At 44.7% G+C, this 24,178-nt stretch overlaps 4 protein-coding genes across 4 annotated transcripts in view; 2 read left to right on the forward strand and 2 right to left on the reverse strand.

The window, feature by feature from the left end:
• The window catches only part of LOC135484321 (neuropeptide prohormone-4-like), a 123,750-nt gene that overhangs the window by 39,132 nt on the left and 60,440 nt on the right, over positions 1-24,178 (forward strand). The window lies entirely within an intron of this gene.
• On the reverse strand, positions 7,962-8,414 carry LOC135484867 (uncharacterized). The gene has a single exon (XM_064766562.1). It carries the CDS (start codon positions 8,412-8,414, stop codon positions 7,962-7,964), a length of 453 nt encoding a protein of 150 aa, XP_064622632.1.
• LOC135484869 (uncharacterized) lies at positions 10,194-12,260 on the forward strand. The gene is made up of 2 exons (XM_064766563.1): positions 10,194-10,842; positions 11,869-12,260. The coding sequence occupies exons 1-2, from the start codon at positions 10,194-10,196 to the stop codon at positions 12,258-12,260; spliced, it is 1,041 nt and encodes a 346-aa protein (XP_064622633.1).
• On the reverse strand, positions 17,513-17,941 carry LOC135484870 (uncharacterized). The gene has a single exon (XM_064766564.1). The coding sequence runs from the start codon at positions 17,939-17,941 to the stop codon at positions 17,513-17,515; it is 429 nt and encodes a 142-aa protein (XP_064622634.1).

The following is a 24,178-nucleotide window of genomic DNA, read 5'->3' on the forward strand; positions in this document are numbered from 1 at the left end:
TTCACATCATGTTGTCCCTAATAATGAGCTATCCAAGCGAGAAAAAGCGTTCAAATAAAATTATCACGAAGTTTTGTTTTTTTTCAAAAGAACAGATTCTGGACAAGCATTTTGTGATGATGAAAGTTCGATATCAGCTTGCTTTCCCACCTCCATTTTTGTATGAGTGTTGGGGAATTAAGACTTCTGTCAAGATCAACGCATACGTTTTAGAGTGGCAAATACACGCAATGAACTACGTGTACGATGTACGAAAGCCGTGTGTGGTGTCATCGAGTCCTGGGTTGCGAAACCAGCCTTTTACCCAGTCCAAAACTTGCGGGTCTAGATGGCTTTACTGCTACACATTTACTTTTGACTTAGAGTGTACATCCAACAGTTCTATAACCCAATCATGTATCATGGCAACAGTCATTTACTTGTTGATGGTTGCGTGTAACCAACAGTTAACGAGAGGCAGACGAGGCAGAGCCAAGTAAAACTTCTGACACTTTAAGCAGCGACAACACGAACAAGGAAATTACCAAATGGCGTCCAGAGAATATACTGGTTAGTAGAGAAGAACATGATGTCAGTGAAACCGCTTGAGAGGTGGAATTATTAGTTGGAACCTGGCCGGTAATGGGAAGGTACCCGCTACCCTGGTTATAATCCCTGGGAGAACGTTTCTGGCGGAACAGGCAATGTATTGGCCGCCAACATCGAACTTGTCTACCTATTTATTTGAAAATGTTGAACCAGCTGTTTCATTTTAGCCATCTGTGTCTTTTTTGTTGCTATTTAAGAGGTGAAAGGGTTAGATCTATATCAAAGACGTTTTATTTCTGATAAAATTCGTGGCAATCTCCAGGATATCATCTTAAGTATCTAATCGGTAAGTATTAGGATACTAGAAGTGGTGAAGTAGAAATGTGATTCTATTCGATATAAAGGTGTATTAGCTGTTAAAACACATTAACGTTTATCACAAAATACACTTTACGAATCATACTTCAAAATACATGCATGTTTCATTTATTTCTCTTTTCATGTGATGGCTTCCTACATCTGCCGATTAAAGGTATGTAAAGTTTCTTCTTTAATGTCGACTTCTTTGTATTAGGGCAACTATTTACTTAACCATTACATGTATATATGATGAAGAATCTGGAAGATAGTTCTTAACGAAATCACGGCAAAAGTTTTCCGGTTTGCAAAGTTTCCCACCCAAACGATAAAAGATAGATGCACGGATGGTACTATGATCTTCAATAAAAAGCGTACATGTCATCTCACCTCATCACTTGTTTTGGTGAAATTCAGTTAAAAACAAAGGAATCACAAACGCCATTTTGGCCACGGCAGTACATGCACCTTTGAGAATTGAGGAGTAGTTTGCTCTTCGTCAAAATGATCGCCGCTAAAATATAGCAAGGATCCCCTACTGGTCCCGTCCCATCGTACATGCAAAGTGAAAAGCATTCGCATCGTGAATTATGCATATTTATGAGAAAAATCGAGTTGAGGTATAACGGGTCCGGCACACGGGCATACCAATCGAATTAAACGCAGAAGGTCAGGGGAGAGGATTAGGTTAGTGAGTGAGCAGAGGCACCACTATCCTGATAGGGTTGGAAGGACCGGCCACGTCATCCAAAGTGTGGCGATTAACTTCGCCTTACCACGAAACAAAAGTGGTAATTAGTTACATTATGTTGGATGACCATCGCAAAACCAAGGCTATAAGCGGGAACGTCCAGAAAACCATGTTAAATTAGCTCAACGTCTTCAGTCGAGAACATTTTACATGTTTTGGCAAGTAGGAAAATAAAAGTGAAATGATTAATCAACAGCAGTTCCCTTTTTCGGGCCTCGCTTCAGGGATTGATGTGTAAGTCTCAGTTTAAACAGCGATTACTTGGATTAACCTTCCTTTAATATTGCAGAAGAGGCTTATTGGATCTGATCTTATTGTGACATTTATTCAAAAACCTAATCTCCAGTAACCTTTATAGAGCATCTAAGACATTATCAATACGAAAGCGAAAAAGCTGAAGTTCAATTTCTAATTCACTAAATCTATTGTTGGAGTGCGTCGGGAAAGTAGTTGCCTTGTTCTTGTGAAGGTGCCGTGTCTTAATACATTAATAAACCAATGGATATTTCCAATTTTCGATTAATTACCAGACAAATTGCATCAGGTCTCCTGGTAATAGTTTAGTTTCCTTCCATCTCCTTAAGACAGGTGTGGCATCCATCACAGAAATTCAGCGCAGATGCTTCCCGGATGGCTTGAGCAAAAACCACAATGCGTTGAGCTCATTTGAGCACAGTCGCCTGAAGTCGTCTACGCTGGACTCGAACCTAATGGTTTCAAATGATCGCAGCATATTATGCTTGAATCGCAAACACAATGTGTTTACTACATCTTGTGTTGAACGGATGTCCTTTTACCCTGATCTAGTTACGATGAAATGTTCGTCAGCAGTTGCTTGCCGTCAACATCGACAAGCAGGTGTTATTTGGCTGACATCACAAAAATTGTTTCGCAAAGAAAACAGGGAAAAAAGGAGCAGAGGCAAAAAAACAGGAAATGTTCGCAAGGTGAAATAATGATGCTGTATCACTAGATTAAAAACACAGGCAGCTGGTTCCAGCAAATCAGAACGATTGCCTGTACTGTATTTGTAGCATATCTGAGCAAGCTTCTTTCATGCCACATGCCAAAAAGGACTCCTTTGGTTTTTCATTCCAAAAATGAATCCATTAATGAATTGCTAAATGAATTGCACCTGCACTTTGTGTCGTGTTACCACCAATAACACCACCACAGTTCAGATAACTCGAACTCGTAATTGCTATTACTAACTTGAGACGTTTGGATTTCTCTTGCCACATGGAAACGGAGACGCCCTTTCCATGAGGTTCACGGGGGGAGGGGGGTAGTGCATAGATACAATTTCCTACGCTTTATTTTTTGTTTTAGGGCGAGGGTATTTGGCGATGTTTTCCAACCCACTGTCTTTAAGCTGGTATTTATGAACACGGTTTCTGGGTTTTTTAGCTTTTGAAAACTTTAAGCGTTTTCGGCCAACACATGCAGCCTGCGGGTGTATTTCAGCGAAATGAACCTTGTGTTTTTTCAGAATCTCATGAGGGTGTTTCATGTCACAAAAAAACTTTACGAGGATCTCATTTGTGTTGGCCGAAGGTATTTAAAAAGCTCAAAAACCTTTCTATCTAAGAGAGTTTGTCTTTTTATCCAGGTACTCTTTTGGCTCTTACATGTATTTCAAATACAGTTATGATAGACAGAGAGAGAGACTGCCAAAGACCTAATTCATATTCTGAATTTGCAATGGTGGCAGATCTTGACACCCAGCTACATAAATCCAGTGTCAAGTTATACAAAACGACAAAGAGCTTCACTGAGAAAGAAATTGATTAGATTGCATCTACTCTAGATTATTGTTTAGCACTACATGTATACTCAGACTCAATAAATTCGAGCATAATCTCTACTTAGTGGAATGGTATGAACAAAAGACACATAGATGCTCATAGCCAACCTATATAGGGATATCGACCGAATTACTTTTCTTTATCATACTTCTTTAATAGCTTCTTGATGTATAATTCACGAGATAAGCGTTCATTTCTCCCAGAGGAACAAGTCGAAAATTAAAGAATGCTCTTTGCAGTAGTAGGTTGACGAGCAGAAGACGCTAAATATGATGGCAGTAACAAATATATTATTCAATGTACTGATGGACGATATGCCCGGACCGGGATGATATGGACATGGTGGAAACGTGTGTCTTTTTCTGCATACCGTAACCGACATGCAGAGCTGAAGGGACGAAGACGGCTCGAGCGACGGCTTAAACGCGCCTGAATTGTTATAATCGATGAACTGACAACCAGAGTTTTCACAAAGTAACAAATAGTTTGAAGATGATGTAAACAACATTAACGGTGACGATTATTTCTGTGATGTTTTTATTGTTTCGTAGTTTATCTTTATCTATGACAATGATGATGATGATGGTTTAAATCTGTATCGACGTCCCCCTGAGTAGACGGTACATAGACAAGTAGCATTATATCTAAGCATTATTACAAAGATTCAGGGACAAATAAGTTAAACATGAGAGAAAAATGGCGTGAGCGTTGTTACCAGCTCCGCCTTAGCCGGAGGTGCACAAGCAAACTGTCTTGGCCTATAAGTGGAAACTGGACACGACAGATACTGCTTTGGTTTTGGATACTGTAGTGGACACACGACACCTTCCGTCCTCGCACTCAAAAGAAAACTGACGACTGACTCGTACGCATCTCCACACGTTATCTATGACAATGATGATGATGATGGTTTAAATCTGCATCGACGTCCCCCTGAGTAGACGGTACATAAACAAGTAACATTATATCTAGGCATTATTACAACGATTCAGGGACAAATAAGTTTTATATGAGAGAAAAATGGCGTGAGTGTTGTTACCAGCTCCGTCTTAGCCGGAGGTGCACAAGTAAACTGTCTTCGGCCTGTAAGTGGAAACTTGACACGACAGATACCGCTTTGGTTTTGGATACTGCTTTGGTTTTGGACTCCGCTATGATACCGTTATCGTTTTCGATCCCGTTATCGTTTTCGATCCCGTTATCGTTTTGGATTCTGTTTTCGTCTTGGATCCCGAATTCGTTTTGGATCTTGTTTTCGTTTTGGATCCCGTTTTCGTTTTGGATCCGTTTTCGTTTGATCCCGTATTCGTTTTGGATCTTGTTTTTCGTTTTGGATCCCGTTGTCGTTTTGGATCCCGATTCGTTTTGGATCTTTTTTTGTTTTGGATCCCGTTTTCGTTTGATCCCGTATTCGTTTTGGATCTTGTTTTTGTTTTTGATCCCGTATTCGTTTTGGATCCCGTTCTCGTTTTGGATCCCGTTTTCGTTTTTGATCCTGTATTCGTTTTTGATCCTGTGTTCGTTTTGAGGAGTTCAACCAACAAGTTGAAGAGAACCTGGGAGAAGCAGCCATGAAAGTCCTAGGCAAAAGGCGACCACGGAAACAGAAGAGCTGGATAACCGACACCATCCTGCAGAAATCTGATGAGAGACGGCAGCTGAAGCAATCCAGGTTCAACTCACCCCAGGACGGCGACGCTTACTGTAACTACCGGACCATCAGCCTGATAAGCCACCCAGGTAAGATCTTGCTGAAAGTGATCCTCAAGCGCCTGCAACCGCAAGCCAAGGCAATCCTATCTGTTTAACATGAGAGAAAAATGGCGTGAGCACAGGATACGGACGACGACGGACGACGACGACGGACACAAGGCTATCGTATAGACTCCCCTGACGGTGAGCCAAAAATCCAGGTTCAACTCATCCCAGGACAGCGACGCTTACCGTACCGTCAACAAGGAAGTCAAGAAAGAAGTCAGCAAGGCCAAGGGGAGCTGGATCCAAAGCAAGTGTGACCACATAGAGTCCAGCCTACGTGCAAACAACGCCAAGGTGGCCTATGACACAGTTAAAGAGCTCACCCAGCAGAAACAGCGCCGACTGACGTGCATTGACGATGCCGATGGCAACCTTCTTGCAGAGAAACCTGACATCACAAAGAGATGGCATGAGTACTGCTCTGAGTTGTACAATTACCAAATTACAGCCGAGCAGGAGGTTCTCCAAGAGCTCAAGGACAAGACGACAGAACAGGTTGATCCAGACCCCGAAATCCTGGAGAGCGAAGTCGAAGCAGCTCTGAAGAGTCTGAAGCTTGGCAAGTCACCGGGAATCGATAACATCCCTACAGAGCTCCTTGCAAGCGGTGGAGAAACGGTGATCAAGGCATATACTAGGATAAGCAACCAAGTGTTTAGGACCGGGAATTGGCCTAAGGACTGGACAACAACCATCGTCATTCCTATACCAAAGAAAGGAAATCTACGTAAATGCAACAACTACCGGACCATCAGCCTGATAAGCCACCCAGATAAGATCTTGCTGAAGGTGATCCTCAAGCACCTGCAACCGCAAGCCAAGGCAATCCTATCTGTTTAACATGAGAGAAAAATGGCGTGAGCGTTATTACCAGCTCCGTCCAAGCAATTACAATTGCCCCAAAATGGCCAATTTACAGTACATTCGACCCCTGTGACCTTGAAAAGTAGGTCAAATCAAAAAAGATCCGGGTGACACATTATATGGTTGTTAGAATTAGATGTACCTATGATATAAAATTGGTGCCAATCGGGCAAGTGATTACTAGGAATAATGGCATTTTGAAGAATTTAGGATTTGGCCCCCTCCCTGGAGGCCAAACGGCAAATCAGATCGCACCAAACTTCGGTACCTGAGATCACCTGACGAAGGCGTACATGTGTACTTAATTTGTGATCAATAGTCATTGCAGTTAAGAAACGTGCCATAGTTACGGCCTGACGGCCAATTTACGCCATTTGACCTCTGTAACCTTGACAAGAAGGTCAAATTAAAAACCTGTGTGACATATACTGTATGGTGGTTAGATGTACCCATGATATCAAAATTGGTGGCAATCGGGCAAGAAGTTAAGGAATAATCACATTTTTAAGGTTTTTGGATTTTGCCCCCTGGTGGTCAAGTGGTGAATCATATTGGACCAAACTTCAGTCCCTGAGATCACCTGACTAAGGGGTAAATGTGTACCAAATTTTGGATCAATAGTCATTGCAGTTAAGAAACCTGCCATAGTTACGGCCTGACGGCCAATTTACACCATTTGACCTCTGTGACCTTCAAAAGTAGGTCAAATCAAAAACCCCTATGATATGTGATGTATCCTTACTAGGAGTACCTACCATAATTTTTTTATTGAAAACGAATCATTAATAAGAGACGTATCACACTTTTTATGTTTAAAGTTTTGGCCCCCTGGTGGCCAAGTCATGAACCAGACCGGACTGAAATTCAGTGTCAGAGTACCTCTGACCTAGGGGGTCATGTGTACAAAGTTTCAAGTTCATAGCACAAGCGGTTAAGAAACGTGCCACACAGGATACGGACGACGACGGACGACGACGACGACGACGACGACGACGACGACGACGACGACGACGACGACGGACACAGGGCTATCGTATAGACTCCCCTAACGGTGAGCCAAAAATCCAGGTTCAACTCATCCCAATACGGCGACGCTTACCGTACCGTCAACAAGGAAGTCAAGAAAGAAGTCAGCAAGGCCAAGGGGAGCTGGATCCAAAGCAATTGTGACCACATAGAGTCCAGCCTACGTGCAAACAACGCCAAGGTGGCCTATGACACAGTTAAAGAGCTCACCCAGCAGAAACAGCGCCGACTGACGTGCATTGACGATGCCGATGGCAACCTTCTGGCAGAGAAACCTGACATCACAAAGAGATGGCATGAGTACTGCTCTGAGATGTACAATTACCAAATTACAGCCGAGCAGGAGGTTCTCCAAGAGCTCAAGGACAAGACGACAGAACAGGTTGATCCAGACCCCGAAATCCTGGAGAGCGAAGTCGAAGCAGCTATGAAGAGTCTGAAGCTTGGCAAGTCACCGGGAATTGATAACATCCCTACAGAGCTCCTTGCAAGCGGTGGAGAAACGGTGATCAAGGCATATACTAGGATAAGCAACCAAGTGTTTACGACCGGGAATTGGCTTAAGGACTGAACAACATCCATCGTCATTCCTATACCAAAGAAAGGAAATCTACGTAAATGCAACAACTACCGGACCATCAGCCTGATAAGCCACCCGAGTAAGACCTTGCTGAAGGTGATCCTCAAGCGCCTGCTACCGCAAGCCAAGGCAATCCTATCTGTTAAACATGAGAGAAAAATGGCGTGAGCGTTGTAACCAGCTCCGTCTTAGCCGGAGGTGCACAAGTAAACTGTCTTCGGCCTATAAGTGGAAACTGGACACGACAGATACCGCTTTCGTTTTGGATACCGCTTTGGTTTTGGTTACCACTTTAGCTTAGGACTCCACTTTGGTTTTGGACTCCGCTATGATCCCATTTCGTTTCGGATCTCGTTTTTTGTTTTGGATCCCGTTTTCGTTTTGGATCCCGAATTCGTTTTGGATCCCGAATTCGTATTGGATCTTGTTTTCGTTTTTGATCCCGTATTCGTTTTGAATCCCGTATTCGTTTTGGATCTTGTTTTCGTTTTTGATCCCGTATTCGTTTTGAATCCCGTTTTCGTTTTGGATCCCGTTTTCGTTTCTGATCCTGTATTCGTTTTGGATCCCGTTTTCGTTTTGGATCCTGTTTTCGTTTTGGATTCCATATTCCTTTTGGATCACGTTTTCCTTTTGAATACCGTTTTGCTTTTGAATACCGCTTTGGTTTTGGATACTGTCGTGGTCCCACGACACCATCCGTCCTCGCACTCAAAAGAAAAACTAACGACTGATTCGTACGCATCTCTAAACTTTATATATGACAATGATGATGATGATGGTTTAAATCTGTATCGACGTCCCCCTGAGTAGACGGTACATAGACAAGTAGCATTATATCTAGGCATTATCACAAAGATTCAGGGACAAATAAGTTTAACATGAGAGAAAAATGGCGTGAGCGTTCTTACCAGCTCCGTCTTAGCCGGAGGTGCACAAGTAAACTGTCTTCGGCCTATAAGTGGAAACTTGACACGACAGATACCGCTTTGGTTTTGGACTCCGCTTTGGTTTTGGACTCCGCTATGATACCGTTATCGTTTTGGATCCCGTTATCGTTTTGGATCCCGTTATCGTTTTGGATCCCGTTATCGTTTTGGATCCCGTTATCGTTTTGGATCCCGTTATCATTTTGGATCCCGTTATCGTTTTGGATCCCGTTATCGTTTTGGATCCCGTTATCGTTTTGGATCTTGTTTTCGTTTTAGATCCCGTTATCGTTTTGGATCCCGTTATCGTTTTGGATCCCGTTTTCGTTTTGGATCCCGTTTTCGTTTTGGATCCCGAATTCGTTTTGGATCTTGTTTTCGTTTTGGATCCCGTTTTCGTTTTGGATCCGTTTTCGTTTTGGATCCCGTTTTCGTTTTTAATCCTGTATTCGTTTTTGATCCTGTGTTCGTTTTGAGGAGTTCAACCAACAAGTTGAAGAGAACCTGGGAGAAGCAGCCAGGTTTTGGACTCCGCTATAATACCGTTATCGTTTTGGATCCCGTTATCGTTTTGGATCCCGTTATCGTTTTGGATCCCGTTATCGTTTTGGATCCCGTTATCGTTTTGGATCCCGTTATCGTTTTGGATCCCGTTATCGTTTTGGATCCCGTTATCGTTTTGGATCCCGTTATCGTTTTGGATCCCGTTATCGTTTTGGATCCCGTTATCGTTTTGGATCCCGTTATCGTTTTGGATCCCGTTATCGTTTTGGATCCCGTTATCGTTTTGGATCCCGTTTTCGTTTTTAATCCCGTATTCGTTTTTGATCCCGTGTTCGTTTTGAGGAGTTCAACCAACAAGTTGAAGAGAACCTGGGAGAAGCAGCCAGGTTTTGGACTCCGCTATGATACCGTTATCGTTTTGGATCCCGTTATCGTTTTGGATCCCGTTATCGTTTTGGATCCCGTTATCGTTTTGGATCCCGTTATCGTTTTGGATCCCGTTATCGTTTTGGATCCCGTTATCGTTTTGGATCCCGTTATCGTTTTGGATCCCGTTATCGTTTTGGATCCCGTTATCGTTTTGGATCCCGTTATCGTTTTGGATCCCGTTATCGTTTTGGATCCCGTTATCGTTTTGGATCCCGTTATCGTTTTGGATCCCGTTATCGTTTTGGATCCCGTTATCGTTTTGGATCGCGTTATCGTTTTGGATCCCGTTTTCGTTTTGGATCCCGAATTCGTTTTGGATCTTGTTATCGTTTTGGATCTCGTTTTCGTTTTGGATCCGTTTTCGTTTTGGATCCCGTTTCCGTTTTGGATCCCGTTTTCGTTTTGGATGCCGAATTCGTTTTGTATCTTGTTTTCGTTTTGGATCTTGTTTTTTTTTTCGATCCCGTTTTCGTTTTGGATCCGTTTTCGTTTGATCCCGTATTCGTTTTGGATCTTGTTTTTGTTTTTGATCCCGTATTCGTTTTGGATCCCGTTTTCGTTTTGGATCCCGTTTTCGTTTTTGATCCGGTATTCGTTTTTGATCCTGTGTTCCTTTTTAGGAGTTCAACCAACAAGTTGAAGAGAACCTGGGAGAAGCAGCCATGAAAGTCCTAGGCAAAAGGCGACCACGGAAACAGAAGAGCTGGATAACCGACACCATCCTGCAGAAATCTGATGAGAAACGGCAGCTGAAGCAATCCAGGTTCAACCCACCCCAGGACGGCAACGCTTACTGTACCGTCAACAAGGAAGTCAAGAAAGAAGTCAGCAAGGCCAAGAAGAGCTGGATCCAAAGCAAGTGTGACCACATAGAGTCCAGCCTACGTGCAAACAACACCAAGGTGGCCTATGACACAGTTAAAGAGCTCACCCAGCAGAAACAGCGCCGACTGACGTGCATTGACGATGCCGATGGCAACCTTCTTGCAGAGAAACCTGACATCACAAAGAGATGTCATGAGTACTGCTCTGAGTTGTACAGTTACCAAATTACAGCCGAGCAGGAGGTTCTCCAAGAGCTCAAGGACAAGACGACAGAACAGGTTGATCCAGACCCCGAAATCCTGGAGAGCGAGGTCGAAGCAGCTCTGAAGAGTCTGAAGCTTGGCAAGTCATCGGGAGTTGATAACATCCCTACAGAGCTCCTTGCAAGCGGTGGAGAAACGGTGATCAAGGCATATACTAGGATAAGCAACCAAGTGTTTAGGACCGGGAATTGGCCTAAGGACTGGACAACAACCATCGACATTCGTACTTAATTTGTGATCAATAGTCATTGCAGTTAAGAAACGTGCCATAGTTACGGCCTACGGCCAATTTACACCATTTGACCTCTGTGACCTTGACAAGAAGGTCAAATTAAAAACCTGTGTGACATATACTGTATGGTGGTTAGATGTACCCATGATATCAAATTGGTGGCAATCGGGCAAGAAGTTAAGGAATAATCACATTTTTAAGGTTTTTGGATTTTGCCCCCTGGTGGTCAAGTGGTGAATCATATTGGACCAAACTTCAGTCCCTGAGATCACCTGACTGAGGGGTAAATGTGTACCAAATTTTGGATCAATAGTCATTGCAGTTAAGAAACCTGCCATAGTTACGGCCTGACGGCCAATTTACACCATTTGACCTCGGTGACCTTGAAAAAAAGGTCAAATCAAAAACCCCTGTGATATGTGATGTATCCTTACTAGGAGTACCTACCATAAATTTTTTATTGAAAACGAATCATTAATAAGAGATGTATCACACTTTTTATGTTTTAAGTTTTGGCCCCCTGGTGGCCAAGTCATGAACCAGACCGGACCGAAATTCAGTGTCAGAGTACCGCTGACCTAGGGGGTCATGTGTACAAAGTTTCAAGTTCATAGCACAAGCGGTTAAGAAACGTGCCACACAGGATACGGACGACGACGGACGACGACGACGACGGACACAGGGCTATCGTATAGACTCCCCTAACGGTGAGCCAAAAATCCAGGTTCAACTCATCCCAGGACGGCGACGCTTACCGTGCCGTCAACAAGGAAGTCAAGAAAGAAGTCAGCAAGGCCAAGGGGAGCTGAATCCAAAGCAAGTGTGACCACATAGAGTCCAGCCTACGTGCAAACAACGCCAAGGTGGCCTATGACACAGTTAAAGAGCTCACCCAATAGAAACAGCGCCGACTGACGTGCATTGACGATGCCGATGGCAACCTTCTGGCAGAGAAACCTGACATCACAAAGAGATGGCATGAGTACTGCTCTGAGTTGTACAATTACCAAATTACAGCCGAGCAGGAGGTTCTCCAAGAGCTCAAGAACAAGACGACAGAACAGGTTGATCCAGACCCCGAAATCCTGGAGAGCGAAGTCAAAGCAGTTCTGAAGAGTCTGAAGCTTTGCAAGTCACCGGGAATTGATAACATCCCTACAGAGCTCCTTGCAAGCGGTGGAGAAACGGTGATCAAGGCATATACTAGGATAAGCAACCAAGTGTTAAGGACCGGGAATTGGCCTGAGGACAGAACAACATCCATCGTCATTCCTATACCAAAGAAAGGAAATCTACGTAAATGCAACAACTACCGGACCATCAGCCTGATAAGCCACCCGAGTAAGATCTTGCTGAAGGTGATCCTCAAGCGCCTGCAACCGCAAGCCAAGGCAATCCTATCTGTTTAACATGAGAGAAAAATGGCGTGACCACAGGATACGGACGACGACGGACGACGATGACGACGACGACGACGGACAAAGGGCTATCGTATCGACTCCCCTTACGGTGAGCCAAAAATCCAGGTTCAACTCATCCCAGGACGGCGACGCTTACCGTACCGTCAACAAGGAAGTCAAGAAGGAAGTCAGCAAGGCCAAGGGGAGCTGGATCCAAAGCAAGTGTGACCACATAGAGTCCAGCCTACGAGCAAACAACACCAAGGTGGCCTATGACACAGTTAAAGAGCTCACCCAGCAGAAACAGCGCCGACTGACGTGCATGGACGATGCCGATGGCAACCTTCTGGCAGAGAAACCTGACATCACAAAGAGATGGCATGGGTACTGCTCTGAGTTGTACAATTACCAAATTACAGCCGAGCAGGAGGTTCTCCAAGAGCTCAAGGACAAGACGACAGAACAGGTTGATCCAGACCCCGAAATCCTGGAGAGCGAAGTCGAAGCAGCTCTGAAGAGTCTGAAGCTTAGCAAGTCACCGGGAATTGATAACATCCCTACAGAGCTCCTTGCAAGCGGTGGAGAAACGGTGATCAAGGCATATACTAGGATAAGCAACCAAGTGTTTAGGACCGGGAATTGGCCTAAGGACTGAACAACATCCATCGTCATTCCTATACCAAAGAAAGGAAACCTACGTAAATGCAACAACAACCGGACCATCAGCCTGATAAGCCACCCGAGTAAGATCTTGCTGAAGGTGATCCTCAAGCGCCTGCAACCGCAAGCCAAGGCAATCCTATCTGTTTAACATGAGGGAAAAAATGGCGTGAGCGTTGCAACCAGCTCCGTCTTAGCCGGAGGTGCACAAGTAAACTGTCTTCGGCCTATAAGTGGAAACTGGACACGACAGATACCGCTTTCGTTTTGGATACCGCTTTGGTTTTGGATACCACTTTAGCTTCGGACTCCACTTTGGTTTTGGACTCCACTTTGGTTTTGGACTCCGCTATGATCCCGTTTTCGTTTTGGATCTCGTTTTTTGTTTTGGATCCCGTTTTGGATCCCGAATTCGTTTTGATCCCGAATTCGTTTTTGATCTTGTTTTCGTTTTTGATCCCGATTTCGTTTTGGATCCGTTTTCGTTTGATCCCGTATTCGTTTTGGATCTTGTTTTCGTTTTTGATCCCGTATTCGTTTTGAATCCCGTTTTCGTTTTGGATCCCGTTTTCGTTTTTGATCCTGTATTCGTTTTGGATCCCGTTTTCGTTTTGGATCCTGTTTTCGTTTTGGATTCCATATTCCTCTTGGATCACGTTTTCCTTTTGAATACCGTTTTGCTTTTGAATACCGCTTTGGTTTTGGATACTGTCGTGGTCCCACGACACCATCCGTCCTCGCACTCAAAAGAAAAACTAACGACTGATTCGTACGCATCTATAAACTTTATATATGACAATGATGATGATGATGGTTTAAATCTGTATCGACGTCCCCCTGAGTAGACGGTACATAGACAAGTAGCATTATATCTAGGCATTATCACAAATATTCAGGGACAAATAAGTTTAACATGAGAGAAAAATGGCGTGAGCGTTCTTACCAGCTCCGTCTTAGCCGGAGGTGCACAAGTAAACTGTCTTCGGCCTATAAGTGGAAACTTGACACGACAGATACCGCTTTTGTTTTGGACTCCGCTTTGGTTTTGGACTCCGCTATGATACCGTTATCGTTTTGGATCCCGTTATCGTTTTGGATCCCGTTATCGTTTTGGATCCCGTTATCGTTTTGGATCCCGTTATCGTTTTGGATCCCGTTTTCGTTTTGGATCCCGAATTCGTTTTGGATCTTGTTTTCGTTTTGGATCCCGTTTTCGTTTTGGATCCGTTTTCGTTTTGGATCCCGTTTTCGTTTTTGATCCTGTATTCGTTTTTGATCCTGTGTTCGTTTTGAGGAGTTCAACCAACAAGTTGAAGAGAACCTGGGAGAAGCAGCCAGGTTTTGGACTCCGCTATGACACCGTTATCGTTTTGGATCCCGTTATCGTTTTGGATCCCGTTATCGTTTTGGATCCCGTTATCGTTTTATATCCCGTTATCGTTTTGGATCCCGTTATCGTTTTGGATCCCGTTATCGTTTTGATCCCGTTATCGTTTTGGATCCCGTTATCGTTTTGGATCCCGTTATCGTTTTGTATCCCGTTATCGTTTTGGATCCCGTTATCGTTTTGGATCCCGTTATCGTTTTGGATCCCGTTATCGTTTTGGATCCCGTTATCGTTTTGGATCCCGTTATCGTTTTGGATCCCGTTATCGTTTTGGATCCCGTTATCGTTTTGGATCCCGTTTTCGTTTTGGATCCCGAATTCGTTTTGGATCTTGTTTTCGTTTTGGATCTCGTTTTCGTTTTGGATCCGTTATCGTTTTGGATCCCGCTTTCGTTTCGGATCCCGTTTTCGTTTTGGATCCCGAATTCGTTTTGGATCTTGTTTTCGTCTTGGATCTTTCTTTTTTTTGGATCCCGTTTTCGTTTTGGATCCGTTTTCGTTTGATCCCGTATTCGTTTTGGATCTTGTTTTTGTTTTTTGATCCCGTATTCGTTTTGGATCCCGTTTTCGTTTTTGATCCTGTATTCGTTTTTGATCCTGTGTTCGTTTTGAGGAGTTCAACCAACGAGTTGAAGAGAACCTGGGAGAAGCAGCCATGAAATTCCCAGGCAAAAGGCGACCACGGAAACAGAAGAGCTGGATAACCGACACCATCCTGCAGAAATGTGATGAGTAACGGCAGCTGAAGCAATCCAGGTTCAACCCACCCCAGGACGGCAACGCTTACTGTACCGTCAACAAGGAAGTCAAGAAAGAAGTCAGCAAGGCCAAGGGGAGCTGGATCCAAAGCAAGTGTGACCACATAGAGTCCAGCCTACGTGCAAACAACGCCAAGGTGGCCTATGACACAGTTAAAGAGCTCACCCAGCAGAAACAGCGCCGACTGACGTGCATTGACGATGCCGATGGCAACCTTCTGGCAGAGAAACCTGACATCACAAAGAGATGGCATGAGTACTGCTATGAGTTGTACAATTACCAAATTACAGCCGAGCAGGAGGTTCTCCAAGAGCTCAAGGACAAGACGACAGAAAAGGTTGATCCAGACCCCGAAATCCTGGAGAGCGAAGTCGAAGCAGTTCTGAAGAGTCTGAAGCTTGGCAAGTCACCGGGAATTGATAACATCCCTACAGAGCTCCTTGCAAGCGGTGGAGAAACAGTGATCAAGGCATATACTAGGACAAGCAACCAAGTGTTAAGGACCGGGAATTGGCCTAAGGACTGAACAACATCCATCGTCATTCCTATACCAAAGAAAGGAAATCTACGTAAATGCAACAACTACCGGACCATCAGCCTGATAAGCCACCCGAGTAAGATCTTGCTGAAGGTGATCCTCAAGCGCCTGCAACCGCAAGCCAAGGCAATCCTATCTGTTTAACATGAGAGAAAAATGGCGTGAGCACAGGATACGGACGACGACGGACGACGACGACGACGACGACGACGGACACAGGGCTATCGTATAGACTCCCCTAACGGTGAGCAAAAAATCCAGGTTCAACTCATCCCAGGACGGCGACGCTTACCGTACCGTCAACAAGGAAGTCAAGAAAGAAGTCAGCAAGGCCAAGAGGAGCTGGATTCAAAGCAAGTGTGACCACATAGAGTCCAGCCTACGAGCAAACAACACCAAGGTGGCCTATGACACAGTTAAAGAGCTCACCCAGCAGAAACAGCGCCGACTGACGTGCATTGACGATGCCGATGGCAACCTTCTGGCAGAGAAACCTGACATCACAAAGAGATGGCATGAGTACTGCTCTGAGTTGTACAATTACCAAATTACAGCCGAGCAGGAGGTTCTCCAAGAGCTCAAGGACAAGACGACAGAACAGGTTGATCCAGACCCCGAAATCCTGGAGAGCGAAGTCGAAGCAGTTCTGAAGAGTCTGAAGCTTGGCAAGTCACTGGGAATTGATAACATCCCTACAGAGCTCCTTGCAAGCGGTGGAGAAACGGTGATCAAGGCATATACTAGGATAAGCAACCAAGTGTTAAGGACCGGGAATTGGCCTAAGGACTGAACAACATCCATCGTCATTCCTATACCAAAGAAAGGAAATCTACGTAAATGCAACAACTACCGGACCATCAGCCTGATAAGCCACCCGAGTAAGATCTTGCTGAAGGTGATCCTCAAGCGCCTGCAACCGCAAGCCAAGGCAATCCTATCTGTTTAACATGAGAGAAAAATGGCGTGAGCACAGGATACGGACGACGACGACGACGACGACGACGGACACAGGGCTATCGTATAGACTCCCCTAACGGTGAGCAAAAAATCCAGGTTCAACTCATCCCAGGACGGCGACGCTTACCGTACCGTCAACAAGGAAGTCAAGAAAGAAGTCAGCAAGGCCAAGGGGAGCTGGATCCAAAGCAAGTGTGACCACATAGAGTCCAGCCTACGAGCAAACAACACCAAGGTGGCCTATGACACAGTTAAAGAGCTCATCCAGCAGAAACAGCGCCGACTGACGTGCATGGACGATGCCGATGGCACCTTCTTGCAGAAAAACCTGACATCACAAAGAGATGGCATGGGTACTGCTCTGAGTTGTACAATTACCAAATTACAGCCGAGCAGGAGGTTCTCCAAGAGCTCAAGGACAAGACGACAGAACAGGTTGATCCAGACCCCGAAATCCTGGAGAGCAAAGTCGAAGCAGCTCTGAAGAGTCTGAAGCTTGGCAAGTCACCGGGAATTGATAACATCCCTACAGAGCTCCTTGCAAGCGGTGGAGAAACGGTGATCAAGGCATATACTAGGATAAGCAACCAAGTGTTTTAGGACCGGGAATTGGCCTAAGGAATGAACAACATCCATCGTCATTCCTATACCAAAGAAAGGAAACCTACGTAAATGCAACAACTACCGAACCATCAGCCTGATAAGCCACCCGAGTAAGATCTTGCTGAAGGTGATCCTCAAGCACCTGCAACCGCAAGCCAAGGCAATCCTATCTGTTTAACATGAGAGAAAAATGGCGTGAGCGTTGTTACCAGCTCCGTCTTAGCCGGAGGTGCACAAGTAAACTGTCTTCGGCCTATAAGTGGAAACTGGACACGACAGATACCGCTTTCGTTTTGGATACCGCTTTGGTTTTGGATACCACTTTAGCTTCGGACTCCACTTTGGTTTTGGACTCCGCTATGATCCCGTTTTCGTTTTGGATCTCGTTTTTTGTTTTGGATCCCGTTTTCGATCCCGAATTCGTTTTGGATCCCGAATTCGTTTTGGATCTTGTTTTCGTTTTTGATCCCGATTTCGTTTTGGATCCGTTTTCGTTTGATCCCGTATTCGTTTTGGATGTTGTTTTCGTTTTTGATCCCGTATTCGTTTTGAATCCCGTTTTCGTTTTGGATCCCGTTTTCGTTTTTGATCCTGTATTCGTTTTGGATCCCGTTTTCGTTTTGGATCCTGTTTTCGTTTTGGATTCCATATTCCCTTTGGATCACGTTTTCCTTTTGAATACCGTTTTGCTTTTGAATACCGCTTTGGTTTTGGATACTGTCGTGGTCCCACGACACCATCCGTCCTCGCACTCAAAAGAAAAACTAACGACTGATTCGTACGCATCTCTAAACTTTATATATGACAATGATGATGATGATGGTTTAAATCTGTATCGACGTCCCCCTGAGTAGACGGTACATAGACAAGTAGCATTATATCTAGGCATTATCACAAACATTCAGGGACAAATAAGTTTAACATGAGAGAAAAATGGCGTGAGCGTTGTTACCAGCTCCGTCTTAGCCGGAGGTGCACAAGTAAACTGTCTTCGGCCTATAAGTGGAAACTTGACACGACAGATACCGCTTTCGTTTTGGACTCCGCTTTGGTTTTGGACTCCGCTATGATACCGTTATCGTTTTGGATCCCGTTATCGTTTTGGATCCCGTTATCGTTTTGGATCCCGTTATCGTTTTGGATCCCGTTATCGTTTTGGATCCCGTTTTCGTTTTGGATCCCGAATTCGTTTTGGATCTTGTTTTCGTTTTGGATCCCGTTTTCGTTTTGGATCCGTTTTCGTTTTGGATCCCGTTTTCGTTTTTGATCCTGTATTCGTTTTTGATCCTGTGTTCGTTTTGAGGAGTTCAACCAACAAGTTGAAGAGAACCTGGGAGAAGCAGCCAGGTTTTGGACTCCGCTATGATACCGTTATCGTTTTAGATCCCGTTATCGTTTTGGATCCCGTTATCGTTTTGGATCCCGTTATCGTTTTGGATCCCGTTATCGTTTTGGATCCCGTTATCGTTTTGGATCCCGTTATCGTTTTGGATCCCGTTTTCGTTTTGGATCCCGAATTCGTTTTGGATCTTGTTTTCGTTTTGGATCCCGTTTTCGTTTGGGATCCGTTTTCGTTTTGGATCCCGATTTCGTTTTTGATCCTGTGTTCGTTTTGAGGAGTTCAACCAACAAGTTGAAGAGAACCTGGAAGAAGCAGCCAGGTTTTGGACTCCACTATGATACCGTTATCGTTTTGGATCCTGTTATCATTTTGGATCCCATTATCGTTTTGGATCCCGTTATCGTTTTGAATCCCGTTATCGTTTTGGATCCCATTATCGTTTTGGATCCCGTTTTCGTTTTGGATCCCGAATTCGTTTTGGATCTTGTTTTCGTTTTGGATCTTTTTTTTTTTTGGATCCCGTTTTCGTTTTGGATCCGTTTTCGTTTGATCCCGTATTCGTTTTGGATCTTGTTTTTGTTTTTGATCCCGTATTCGTTTTGGATCCCGTTATCGTTTTGGATCCCGTTTTCGTTTTTGATCCTGTATTCGTTTTTGATCCTGTGTTCGTTTTGAGGTGTTCAACCAACAGGTTGAAGAGAACCTGGGAGAAGCAGCCATGAAAGTCCTAGGCAAAAGGTGACCACGGAAACAGAAGAGCTGGATAACCGACACCATCCTGCAGAAATGTGATGAGAGACGGCAGCTGAAGCAATCCAAGTTCAACCCAACCCACGACGGCAACGCTTACTGTACCGTCAACAAGGAAGTCAAGAAATAAGTCAGCAAGGCCAAGGGGAGCTGGATCCAAAGCAAGTGTGACCACATAGAGTCCAGCCTACATGCAAACAACATCAAGGTGGCCTATGACACAGTTAAAGAGCTCACCCAGCAGAAACAGCGCAGACTGACGTGCATTGACGATGCCGATGGCAACCTTCTTGCAGAGAAACCTGACATCACAAAGAGATGGCATGAGTACTGCTCTGAGTTGTACAATTACCAAATTACAGCCGAGCAAGAAGTTCTCCAAGAGCTCAAGGACAAGACGACAGAACAGGTTGATCCAGACCCCGAAATCCTGGAGAGCGAAGTCGAAGCAGCTCTGAAGAGTCTGAAGCTTGGCAAGTCATCGGGAATCGATAACATCCCTACAGAGCTCCTTGCAAGCGGTGGAGAAACGGTGATCAAGGCATATACTAGGATAAGCAACCAAGTGTTTAGGACCGGGAATTGGCCTAAGGACTGGACAACAACCATCGACATTCGCACTTAATTTGTGATCAATAGTCATTGCAGTTAAGAAACGTGCCATAGTTACGGCCTGACGGCCAATTTATGCCATTTGACCTCTGTGACCTTGACAAGAAGGTCAAATTAAAAACCTGTGTGACATATACTGTATGGTGGTTAGATGTACCCATGATATCAAATTGGTGGCAATCGGGCAAGAAGTTAAGGAATAATCACATTTTTAAGGTTTTTGGATTTTGCCCCCTGGTGGTCAAGTGGTGAATCATATTGGACCAAACTTCAGTCCCTAAGATCACCTGACTGAGGGGTAAATGTGTACCAAATTTTGGATCAATAGTCATTGCAGTTAAGAAACCTGCCATAGTTACGGCCTGACGGCCAATTTACACCATTTGACCTCTGTGACCTTGAAAAGTAGGTCAAATCAAAAACCCCTATGATATGTGATGTATCCTTACTAGGAGTACCTACCATAAATTTTTAATTGAAAACGGATCATTAATAAGAGATATATCACACTTTTTATGTTTTAAGTGTTGGCCCCCTGGTGGCCAAGTCATGAACCAGACCGGACCGAAATTCAGTGTCAGAGTACCTCTGACCTAGGGGGTCATGTGTACAAAGTTTCAAGTTCATAGCACATGCGGTTAAGAAACGTGCCACACAGGATACGGACGACGACGGACGACGACGACGACGACGACGACGACGACGACGACGACGACGACGACGACGACGACGGACACAGGGCTATCGTATAGACTCCCCTAACGGTGAGCCAAAAATCCAGGTTCAACTCATCCCAGGACGGCGACGCTTACCGTACCGTCAACAAGGAAGTCAAAAAAGCAGTCAGCAAGGCCAAGGGGAGCTGAATCCAAAGCAAGTGTGACCACATAGAGTCCAGCCTTCGTGCAAACAACGCCAAGGTGGCCTATGATTGACACAGTTAAAGAGCTCACCCAGCAGAAACAGCGCCGACTGACGTGCATTGACGATGCCGATGGCAACCTTCTGGCAGAGAAACCTGACATCACAAAGAGATGGCATGAGTACTGCTCTGAGTTGTACAATTACCAAATTACAGCCGAGCAGGAGGTTCTCCAAGAGCTCAAGGACAAGACGACAGAACAGGTTGATCCAGACCCCGAAATCCTGGAGAGCGAAGTCGAAGCAGCTCTGAAGAGTCTGAAGCTTGGCAAGTCACCGGGAATTGATAACATCCCTACAGAGCTCCTTGCAAGCGGTGGAGAAACGGTGATCAAGGCATATACTAGGATAAGCAACCAAGTGTTAAGGACCGGGAATTGGCCTAAGGACTGAACAACATCCATCGTCATTCCTATACCAAAGAAAGGAAATCTACGTAAATGCAACAACTACCGGACCATCAGCCTGATAAGCCACCCGAGTAAGATCTTGCTGAAGGTGATCCTCAAGCGCCTGCAACCGCAAGCCAAGGCAATCCTATCTGTTTAACATGAGAGAAAAATGGCGTGAGCACAGGATACGGACGACGACGGACGACGACGACGACGGACACAGGGCTATCGTATAGACTCCCCTAACGGTGAGCAAAAAATCCAGGTTCAACTCATCCCAGGACGGCGACGCTTACCGTACCGTCAACAAGGAAGTCAAGAAAGAAGTCAGCAAGGCCAAGGGGAGCTGGATCCAAAGCAAGTGTGACCACATAGAGTCCAGCCTACGAGCAAACAACACCAAGGTGGCCTATGACACAGTTAAAGAGCTCACCCAGCAGAAACAGCGCCGACTGACGTGCATGGACGATGCCGATGGCACCTTCTTGCAGAAAAACCTGACATCACAAAGAGATGGCATGGGTACTGCTCTGAGTTGTACAATTACCAAATTACAGCCGAGCAGGAGGTTCTCCAAGAGCTCAAGGACAAGACGACAGAACAGGTTGATCCAGACCCCGAAATCCTGGAGAGCAAAGTCGAAGCAGCTCTGAAGAGTCTGAAGCTTGGCAAGTCACCGGGAATTGATAACATCCCTACAGAGCTCCTTGCAAGCGGTGGAGAAACGGTGATCAAGGCATATACTAGGATAAGCAACCAAGTGTTTAGGACCGGGAATTGGCCTAAGGAATGAACAACATCCATCGTCATTCCTATACCAAAGAAAGGAAACCTACGTAAATGCAACAACTACCGAACCATCAGCCTGATAAGCCACCCGAGTAAGATCTTGCTGAAGGTGATCCTCAAGCACCTGCAACCGCAAGCCAAGGCAATCCTATCTGTTTAACATGAGAGAAAAATGGCGTGAGCGTTGTTACCAGCTCCGTCTTAGCCGGAGGTGCACAAGTAAACTGTCTTCGGCCTATAAGTGGAAACTGGACACGACAGATACCGCTTTCGTTTTGGATACCGCTTTGGTTTTGGATACCACTTTAGCTTCGGACTCCACTTTGGTTTTGGACTCCGCTATGATCCCGTTTTCGTTTTGGATCTCGTTTTTTGTTTTGGATCCCGTTTTCGATCCCGAATTCGTTTTGGATCCCGAATTCGTTTTGGATCTTGTTTTCGTTTTTGATCCCGATTTCGTTTTGGATCCGTTTTCGTTTGATCCCGTATTCGTTTTGGATGTTGTTTTCGTTTTTGATCCCGTATTCGTTTTGAATCCCGTTTTCGTTTTGGATCCCGTTTTCGTTTTTGATCCTGTATTCGTTTTGGATCCCGTTTTCGTTTTGGATCCTGTTTTCGTTTTGGATTCCATATTCCCTTTGGATCACGTTTTCCTTTTGAATACCGTTTTGCTTTTGAATACCGCTTTGGTTTTGGATACTGTCGTGGTCCCACGACACCATCCGTCCTCGCACTCAAAAGAAAAACTAACGACTGATTCGTACGCATCTCTAAACTTTATATATGACAATGATGATGATGATGGTTTAAATCTGTATCGACGTCCCCCTGAGTAGACGGTACATAGACAAGTAGCATTATATCTAGGCATTATCACAAACATTCAGGGACAAATAAGTTTAACATGAGAGAAAAATGGCGTGAGCGTTGTTACCAGCTCCGTCTTAGCCGGAGGTGCACAAGTAAACTGTCTTCGGCCTATAAGTGGAAACTTGACACGACAGATACCGCTTTCGTTTTGGACTCCGCTTTGGTTTTGGACTCCGCTATGATACCGTTATCGTTTTGGATCCCGTTATCGTTTTGGATCCCGTTATCGTTTTGGATCCCGTTATCGTTTTGGATCCCGTTATCGTTTTGGATCCCGTTTTCGTTTTGGATCCCGAATTCGTTTTGGATCTTGTTTTCGTTTTGGATCCCGTTTTCGTTTTGGATCCGTTTTCGTTTTGGATCCCGTTTTCGTTTTTGATCCTGTATTCGTTTTTGATCCTGTGTTCGTTTTGAGGAGTTCAACCAACAAGTTGAAGAGAACCTGGGAGAAGCAGCCAGGTTTTGGACTCCGCTATGATACCGTTATCGTTTTAGATCCCGTTATCGTTTTGGATCCCGTTATCGTTTTGGATCCCGTTATCGTTTTGGATCCCGTTAACGTTTTGGATCCCGTTATCGTTTTGGATCCCGTTATCGTTTTGGATCCCGTTTTCGTTTTGGATCCCGAATTCGTTTTGGATCTTGTTTTCGTTTTGGATCCCGTTTTCGTTTGGGATCCGTTTTCGTTTTGGATCCCGATTTCGTTTTTGATCCTGTATTCGTTTTTGATCCTGTGTTCGTTTTGAGGAGTTCAACCAACAAGTTGAAGAGAACCTGGAAGAAGCAGCCAGGTTTTGGACTCCACTATGATACCGTTATCGTTTTGGATCCTGTTATCATTTTGGATCCCATTATCGTTTTGGATCCCGTTATCGTTTTGAATCCCGTTATCGTTTTGGATCCCGTTATCGTTTTGGATCCCGTTTTCGTTTTGGATCCCGAATTCGTTTTGGATCTTGTTTTCGTTTTGGATCTTGTTTTTTTTTTGATCCCGTTTTCGTTTTGGATCCGTTTTCGTTTGATCCCGTATTCGTTTTGGATCTTGTTTTTGTTTTTGATCCCGTATTCGTTTTGGATCCCGTTATCGTTTTGGATCCCGTTTTCGTTTTTGATCCTGTATTCGTTTTTGATCCTGTGTTCGTTTTGAGGTGTTCAACCAACAGGTTGAAGAGAACCTGGGAGAAGCAGCCATGAAAGTCCTAGGCAAAAGGTGACCACGGAAACAGAAGAGCTGGAGAACCGACACCATCCTGCAGAAATGTGATGAGAGACGGCAGCTGAAGCAATCCAAGTTCAACCCAACCCACGACGGCAACGCTTACTGTACCGTCAACAAGGAAGTCAAGA

Source organism: Lineus longissimus, chromosome 3, assembly GCF_910592395.1.
Source record: "Lineus longissimus chromosome 3, tnLinLong1.2, whole genome shotgun sequence".
Lineage (NCBI taxonomy): Eukaryota > Metazoa > Nemertea > Pilidiophora > Heteronemertea > Lineidae > Lineus > Lineus longissimus.

Coding starts and splice junctions, on each gene's coding strand:
- LOC135484869 (XM_064766563.1), top strand. CDS start 10,194: ATGAAAGTCCTAGGCAAAAGGCGACCACGGAAACAGAAGAGCTGGATA. Junction 10,843..11,868: donor GACAACAACCATCGACATTC/GTACTTAATTTG, acceptor ACCAAATTACAG/CCGAGCAGGAGGTTCTCCAA.
- LOC135484870 (XM_064766564.1), bottom strand. CDS start 17,941: ATGCGTACGAATCAGTCGTTAGTTTTTCTTTTGAGTGCGAGGACGGAT.
- LOC135484867 (XM_064766562.1), bottom strand. CDS start 8,414: ATGCGTACGAATCAGTCGTTAGTTTTTCTTTTGAGTGCGAGGACGGAT.